Source organism: Aedes aegypti, chromosome 1 (genome assembly GCF_002204515.2).
Source record: "Aedes aegypti strain LVP_AGWG chromosome 1, AaegL5.0 Primary Assembly, whole genome shotgun sequence".
NCBI lineage: Eukaryota > Metazoa > Arthropoda > Insecta > Diptera > Culicidae > Aedes > Aedes aegypti.
This window is the reverse complement of record NC_035107.1, coordinates 144,985,334-144,994,104: the sequence shown is the minus strand read 5'-3', so window position 1 is coordinate 144,994,104 and position 8,771 is coordinate 144,985,334. Positions and strand designations below refer to the sequence as shown.

General features: G+C 38.9%; 1 protein-coding gene across 2 annotated transcripts; it reads left to right on the top strand.

The window, feature by feature from the left end:
• Window positions 1-1,418: 1,418 nt before the first annotated feature.
• LOC5565037 (bombyxin B-1 homolog) lies at window positions 1,419-7,663 on the top strand. Of its 2 annotated transcripts, none has more exons than XM_001649341.2 (3): window positions 1,419-1,854; window positions 7,015-7,353; window positions 7,398-7,663. In XM_001649341.2, exons 1-3 carry the CDS (start codon window positions 1,846-1,848, stop codon window positions 7,494-7,496), a joined length of 447 nt encoding a protein of 148 aa, XP_001649391.2. In that variant the 5' UTR covers window positions 1,419-1,845; the 3' UTR covers window positions 7,497-7,663. The 2 variants fall into 2 exon arrangements, with proteins under 2 accessions (XP_001649391.2, XP_001649390.2); XM_001649340.2 differs by having other exon boundaries at window positions 1,425-1,854; window positions 7,414-7,663.
• The last annotated feature ends 1,108 nt before the right edge of the window (window positions 7,664-8,771 follow it).

Genomic DNA, 8,771 nt, shown 5'->3' with positions numbered 1-8,771 from the left:
TGTTTGTTGTGAAACTCGTGACGCTGGATAACCTCGCCCGAATATTAGCTACAACGAGATAATGATCCGAGTCGATATTAGGGCCTCGGGAAGTCCTGACATCCATGACATCTGAGAAATGTCGCCCATCAACCAGCACGTGGTCTATTTGGGAGCAGGCATCGCCACTCGGGTGTCACTAGGTGTGTTTGCGGATATTCTTTCGAAGTAGGTACTGCTGATTGCCATCCCTCTAGCAGCAGCGAAGGTTACTAGCCGCAGGCCATTATCATTGGTTACGGAATGAAGGCTATCCGTTCCAATGACGGGTCGGAAGATTTGCGTCGCCGATGACTATTTGCGTCGCCGATGACTATCTTGACGTCTTGTTTTGGGCACTCTCCGTAGGCCAGGCTCTCATAGAACTCATCCTTCATGTCATCGGGCTTATCGTTCGTTAGCGCATTTATGCTGATCAGGCTGTAGTTGAAGAACTTGCCCTTCATTCTCAACATACAGATTCGGTCGCTTACCGGTTTCCACCGAATAATTCGCTTCATCTGCTTCCCAATCACTATGAAGCCAACTCCACGTTCTGCTCTGTCGCTACCGCTGTAGTAGGTGTGGTACTTGAATGAAGTGTTGGTAATTGGGTCCACCGCTCGGAATTCGCGTTCTCCGGTTCTCGGCCAGCGTATCTCCTGGATAGCTGCCACGTTCACGCTGACATTCCGCAGTTCACGAGCCAGGAGCCCAACACGCGCGGGTTCATTCAAAGTTCTCACGTTCCAAGATCCAACTTTCCAATCGTTGTCCTTTATTTGTTGCCGGGTCTGTTGCCGCAAAATCAATCCGTTTGCTCTACTTTTGCCTTTCTTAGTTGGTGAAGAGTCTTCGATAGGCCATCTAACCAGGGTTGCGCTACCTACATCGTGCTAGAGGGGCTGCCTCCTCGGTGCTGACACGATACAGCAATGTTCGTTTGTTCTTTACATGATGACCACGATCATAGCCATCACAACCATCCACCTTTATCAGGGTTTTGGACCTGTAGCTCTGGTTCACAATAGTTTCAAGTTCTTTCGGACATTCATGCGGCCGTCATGCGCTAGCGGTGTTAAACAATGTTAAAGGGAACTAGCCTCGTCAGCGCTAATCCTCTGCAGCCGACTCCAGGACGAGCGCCTAAATTCTTATCACTGGCTGATAAATCACAGTATTAATTGCAATAACCTTCTAAGGATAAGAAAATTTCCGTACATGGTATAGCTTGGTCATGCAAAACATTGCCCAGTGTACGAACTCTCCGCACGCCGCTGAGTACAAATTAGCCTTATTTTTCGCTGCAGCATCGCCAGTCAGATCCCCGCGCGAAAAACAGTCTGGGACCGCCGTGAAAGTCTAGCTCTGACGAATGGTTTCATCTCTCAGCCTGTATTCAGTTGGAGCAAGACAAGACACTGAATGGGTCGGTTGACTACTGCCGTGTTCGGCGCCGGCAGTATAAAAATGACCAAGTTTCGCGAATACCGTTTCATATTTCAGTACATTCCGCCCGGGAAAACACCTCGTCCGTAGAAATGTGAAAAAGCGCGAAATTATTTGTCATTCAAAGTGCAACACGGATCATCATGGACAGTGTCGCGTTCAACAGCTTGTCAAAGCGTTCTAGAATATCTGGTTTCAACGGATTAAGGTCAATGAAAAGTGGAATGTGACCATATAGTGCACTGAATTTCATCAGGATTTGTCCGATGTGTGATTTGAATTAAATCGTGCATGAAAAGTATCAAAGAAAGCATCTCACGTGGATCATCAATCACGGTATACGACAACGGCGTGTCAGCAAATTGAGCAAACAGGATCATGAAACTGGTACGTCGAATTCTAAGACAGAAGGGTTCACAATCAGCATAGTAAATCATTCCTATGCGAATATTGACTGTTCTAGTAAGGTCCGGTATTTTCAAACAAATAAAAAAGCAACAACCGAGCATGATAGCCTGAAAGGTCACACAAATCACGTCTGTTTTTACTGATCCAACTGAGCAGGGTGGCAACCGTTAGAACATGGTATCAGACTTAACAAGTAAGGTGAATTTTATGTGCCAACTGTAATCGTGAACGGATATGAGATATTCCTTTTCATGCGTACACAATTCTAGCGTGTGCTACAATAAGGGCGAAAGCAACATAATCGTTTTTTTTTTTCTTTTTTTTTTCGTGAGTGAAACGGACGAAATGGAATAATGGTAGAATTTTTGCATGTCGAGATGCAAGTTTTCATCGTTCACTTCACATCCTCGTTGGTACTGAGCATGTTTCTGAGACTAGTGTTGTATATCAACTAAGAACTTTTTTGCCAAGGTAGCATAGGTCTATCTTCTGTTCTGGCTGTTCTTTATAATTGTATTGTCAAGAGAGTGATTTCCACTATGCTTTATGTTCACAAAATAAATTGTTGGAATTTGTTTTGTTGCTTTTTTAGGATATTCTCTCTCTTGTTCGAGCTTTTACTGTTCTTATCTAGGATTATTGTCTTCGTAACTATCAAGTATAAAGCACGGACAAACAGACGTAACACTCTAATTATTTTCATCACACAGCAGAATAGCGCCCAATTCTAATATTTGGTAGTTGGCCGACAAGCCACTCGTGGCGCTTGCATCACTTTTGTTCGAGTTTGACGTTAGCTCACTACCGCCACCTAGTTCACGGTTGGCCAAATGAAGTATTTTTAGCATTGGGCGTAAATGTTCACGTGACTATATTTTGAATTGATAATTGTTCTAGCTGTTACGTCTGTTAGTCTGTGTATAAAGGAACACTATAGAAGACCCCTTGTCTTTTATAAAATCTGTTTTTTGAAAAATTACATAAACGTAATAGTTATTCTGTGTGCACTAGGGTGGCCCATAATGATCAAAAAATTTAAGTAACCACTTCCGTTATATCTTTGCCTAATTTGACGATAAATAAGCATATGTACCGTAATATGGGGTGAATCACGTTTGAGCGATTATTTTCAATATTCATGTATCATCATCCAAATATTTTTTTAACCAGTACTGAGGTTGGATGTTTATCGTATCAAGTCTCAAAAATCTTAAAATTTGTGGATAAAGGATAAATTTTATGAATTACAAAATAACTCACATTAAACGCCTAAATGTAGGCAATTTTATTTGAAATGGATAATTGAAGTTCACACATTTGGCACTAAGCGCATCAAAACAGCGGCACCACTGTATATGGGATTTAACATTGTAACAGCATTGCAGTTCTGTCAAACATACAAGACTACAGTGGCGCTATGCATTTCATAGCAGCCATTCTGCTATTTTAATGATCCATTGAATAAAAATCATGTTCATAAAAAGAATTTTCTTTGAAAACCAATAGTTATTCTCAATGCGAATTCAAAATTGAGTTCACAGAATAAATCAGAAATGTATCATATATGACCTTGGCAATATTCGATTGTTGTGGGAAGAATCCTTCAACTGTCTATCAAACATTTGCTATACAGCCTGTTTTCCATGGTATAATTAGTTTCCAGAGGCGCGCCCACGTTCGAAACCATGGATAGGACAAACGTTGGCAAATATTTTGTGCACATGTAGTAAAATATTTTGTGCATATGTAGTGAAGTTTTTTGCGTCAAAGAATGTTTATTTCTATGAAAATAATGTAAAATTCCCGAATCATGTTTGGTGTGGTGTTGATAGACATCCATATACTTCTAGTTCTGAACAAGAATGTGGACATGGTGTCAGCCTGAAAGTTTGTGAGGATGCCTCAAATATATCCTCAAGACAGATTTTATGTTGAAGATCGGAGTAATCATCTTTCTAGTTACCCAATTGTTTAGACAGACTAACAAGTGAAAATTCTGTTCATTTCCAATCCAACCTTCGTCCTGTAAAGACCTAAATATAAGAAGTTCCTCGTTTGACTACTGCCTTCCAATCACTGACGGATTTCACGCCAACTCGACAAAGGGATTGGCAGTACCCCTTCAGAACTCAATGAAACTTTCTGGGTGTGAAAACTATGTGAAACTAAGATACTTTACATATTTTGTTTTTTTTTTTCAGAATCGATCTATACTAACATTTGGAAGGGGTCAAAGTTTTTTTAGTTTTTTTTAAACCCGTATAACTCAAATACGGTAAGACCTACAAAACAGTGTTGTATGGGGGACTGTCGTAAAATTTTAGAAAACATATGCAAAAAAATAAAAACATTTTCTACTAAACTTCAAAGTTGATTTAAAAAAAACGGCCGCTTCAGATTTTGATCATCCTTAAGCAAAAGGTTTCGTAATTAAATTTACTAAAAGTCGTCCATACATTTCAAATTGGGCATATTTTAAAGAAAAATTTTTTTTCTAACATCGAATTTTTTAAGTCGAAAATGATTTTTTATTTTATTTTTATTTCGCTTTAAATAGTCTAGTATGATCATATTTTCAAGTGATAAATTAGTTTTAATCACAAAATAGATTATATTTGTTTTATTGGGAGTAGTTAAAAGAAATAAAACGGAATTATACAGAGTTTGTTTTTTTATAAATTCAATTGGTCGGTGTTCAGACAGACTGAACCAAGTGTTTTTTGAATGATTTCAGGAAAACGTACCCCAAGCGTTCGGAATAACCAAATATTGGCATTATTTGCTGTAATAATGTAACTTATCTATTTGATGAACCAACTGTATCAAAATAGCATCGGAAAAATCAGAATTGATGGAGTCCTTGACTAATCTTTGCAAGGCCAAAATATCGTCTAGTCCAGTCTGTCTGAACACCGACCAATTGATCTCGCACCATACCGCTTATGAGAAAATCAACTCCGTCTAACAATCCGACAGATTTTTATGGTTTGAAAGATATCACAACAGTATTGCAAACATTGAAAAGAAACAACCTTATCTATACCCCATTAAATTCTCTTCTAGAAAAAGTTTTGTGAAAAAAAAACTTACTAAACGTACCTGCGTTACACGCCAAATGAATATATTTGTATTGTTATCTACCTAAAATTTCCATTAACGACCTGAGTTACTCAACAACCACCACGTAAGTGTATAGAAAGATAGATATTTAACTTACAATTGTCATTCTACCTATGCAGATAACTATTTAAGCTTGATTGTAATTGTAATTGTAATTAACTATTTAAGCTTGATGTAAATAACACTCTTTTCATTTTATCTAAGTCATTTGTGAAAAGAAGTTGAAGATGGATCAACAAGATTAATCGATAGATTAGTATGTCCCATTAGAGACGATTTGTACGAGATGTCATATGGAGATGAAATGTGTACCGGAAGAAAACGCTAGTTCTTGGAACCGGCAGCTAGACCATCCAAGGATGAAAGATCAAGCGGCGATGGAGATGGTCCTGATGACAGAATTAATCTAGTTGATCTAGTTTTCGAAGAAAACCAAGGAAGCGGTGTAGCGACGAATGAGAATAAACTTCAATCAACTCATGATTCTGCTCAAGACGTTCCAGTTGCGTTTTACTGGCATCAAGATCGAAAGCAATGCATCGAACCGAAGCACAAGTTTCCCTTGGACAGGTCTGCGAAACGCTTGGAAGTAATGTGTCCTCATCCGGATGTGGTTTTGGTGTTCTCTGGAAATAATGCTCAAACTGACGAATCAACACGCATGAATGTTATGAAAGGGTCGTCCGACAACTCGTTACCAACATACAGGTATAATCACGGGAAAAGACCACCGGATCACAAGAAGCCAAAATGGATACGTCGAACCGGAAATGGTTTTGGTACCCCAGCTTATGAACTCAGTTGAAGAGATCGTCGTCAACAATGTGCAATTATGTAGATTAAAGATGTGTGGATAATCTGATTTAGAGGGGGTGTTGAAGATCGATGTAATCATCTTTTTGAGTTTACGCTAGTTACCCGATCAACACATCTCCTTAGTTACCCAATTGTTTAGACAGACTAACAAGTGAAAATTCTGTTCAATCCCAATCCAACCTTCGTCCTGTAAAGACCTAAATATAAGAAGTTCCTCGTTTGACCACTGTTTTTCAATAACTACTTCAAGATTTTACCATAAAAATTCTTAGCAATTTGCTCGTTTTGATGAAATAATTGAATTTCTGTTGAATGTTACGAAAACCTTTTGGAAATGCCTAAATTTAGGCGTTATTCGCAGAATTCTGGAAATTTAATCATTGTTTTCAAATAAAGTGTCTTCATAAGAATTTGGCAAGCATATTCGGATTCAGGAAGCTCAAATTCAGTGTGTAGAGTTGATTTCAAAACTAACAATAATCACATTGACAAGTGATCAATTTCACTCCGAAATGGGATTTTGTTTTTATTTAAGAGATGATTTTTAGCAATAACATCAAATTTGTTAGGAAATTTTGGTACATGAGCCAATGAGGTTCACCGCCGTACTTGTTTTCCTGCATTCAGTTGAATGGTTTTGATAACATTTTAGAAATCATATTTTTTTTCGATTATTCGTAATTTTTGGTGATGATAACACATACTACATTTTTTTTACATGACGTTTCGGCAAAATGACATTCGACCATCATCAAATTTTTATGTAAATCGATCGATAACAAACCAGTGTGGTTGCAATACTGGTTGGCAAGAAACTGTGGTCAAAAAAGATTCACATCCGCACCAAATGTACCATGTACAAAACACTCATAAGGCTCAAACACTCGGTAGTCCTCTACGGGCATGAAACGTGGACGATGCTCGAGGAGGATCTGCAAGCACTTCGCGGTTGTTGCACGTGGCCAGAGACGAAGCTGTTTTCACAGCACACCATCGACATATTCGTAGAACCGTCGCATATCGTTTCGTGACCACTCAGTGAAAACTATTTTATCCACCGGGTACATAAAGTATCTAGTGCAGTTCAATCAAACATGCTGTTGAATATATTTTACTATCTGATAAAATGACTCAAACAGAAAAATAAATTACTGAATCACTAAATACTGAAACGCATGTTTTCTTCTCCCGTTGTATTTACAGACATACGTTGTCGTTTTCCTTCTAATACTTCTGATTCCAAAAACTGTTGACGCAAGAGCCGTGCGAAAATCATGCGGAAAGTACTTAGCAGATCGTATCTCAGATCTATGCAAAGCTCGAGGTGGCTATTCCCAACTAACCTCTGTGGAAAGCGAACGACGATCACACCGCCGTTCAAAACGAGGGATAGTCGAAGAATGCTGCCATCAAAGTTGCACCGATACCATTCTGATGCAGTACTGTATGGAGCAAGTAGAACAACCCGATGATGTTATGGCGTCCAACGAAGAGAGCAAATCTACAACTCCAGCAACAACGGAGAGGTCCGTCAATCAACTCGTGAGTATTATGGAATATGCTTGAACAACCGAACTTTTTAATAGCTTTATACTTTTGCAGCCATTCACGACGAGATTTCCCTTCAACACCGTTCCGATGGAATTTGGAACTGTGCGGCCGGAGTTCAACAGAATAAATGCTAAATACTTGGGCAGCAGACGAAAACAATACTACCGTTTTTACTAAATGTACAAATGCGAACGATGGACAAAACGTTCAAAAAGAACTGAAACACTAAAAAGGGAGAAATCCTTAGGCTGTGATTGAAAATAAGTCATTTCTAGTCAACAACTATGAATATTAAAACATATTTCAATAGCTTGTTTTCTAATTGAAAGATATCCATTCTAGATGATATTCAAAAGATCAATTAATCTGTGTTGAAGCTTGTAGTACCTACTGCATGCCTCCTTGGGTACAGCGTAGCATCACACAATTGTCGGGCGTATTATAGAGCTCCATCTTCGTCGGTCTTGGCTGTTATTCCTCAAAGTTCCCCAAATGTCCTCCTCTTCTGAATGCAGTTAACGTATTGGTAGCCTTCCACGAAGTTACCGACCTATAGCTGGTTCTCTGATGATTATAATTTGAGCGACTTTTTCTTGGGATATTCGCTTTAAGTAATCAGCCCACTTAATACCACGCTTCATGTCCGTAGAAAAAAACGTTATGATGGAGCACTTAGTTGGATTCACCACCATACCACTTAGAGAGCACCAGCTGGCTAGCCGGCAAACAAGTCAGGTTGTTGTTGCTTGCAAGTACAAACAATCAGCAATTGAACGTATTCGTAAGTACAATTTCAGATCGTCGGCGTAAGAAAATCGAGAGGCTTTTAACATACGCTTTTAATATACGTATACGTAATGAACGTCATTGAAATAAAGCCAGTGATTGTCTGAAAACTCAGTGCTGTGTCAAAAACATGCGTGTCACTCAGAAATTATTTGTGCGTCTCCGATTCTTTGCGAGTATATACTGCTTCGCAACTAAAAATAGGTGAACCTACGTGCGAAGTTCGATTTTTCACCAACTTCGCCGCGTCGCGGGTCGCTGCGCTATAGAGTGCATCTATGCCCTCCGCCGTGTGCATTATGCGCACTAATGAGAAGCGAATGCGACGCGGCGAAGTTGATCAAAAATCAAACTTCGCACGTTGGTTAACCCATTTTTCAACGCAAAGCAGTATACTCAAAGCAAAATGCAGGAGACAATTTGTTTTTGTGCGTGACAAAGCAAAGCACAATCTCTACTCTTTCAGTCTCTTTCGTGAAAGCACAAAAATTCACTCTAGAAAAATTTCATAAAAGTATACTTTGAAAATAGACAAGCTTCATAAGTGCTTTACTTAAACTTATAGTTGTGGATCTTAATATATTTGGTAAAGTCATAAACATAAGGTGGCGATGAATTATGTT

Excerpts from the sequence above, each read along its gene's own strand:
- LOC5565037 (XM_001649340.2), top strand. Across the intron at positions 7,354-7,413 it reads AGAGGTCCGTCAATCAACTC|CCATTCACGACGAGATTTCC; the intron begins GTGAGTATTATG and ends ATACTTTTGCAG.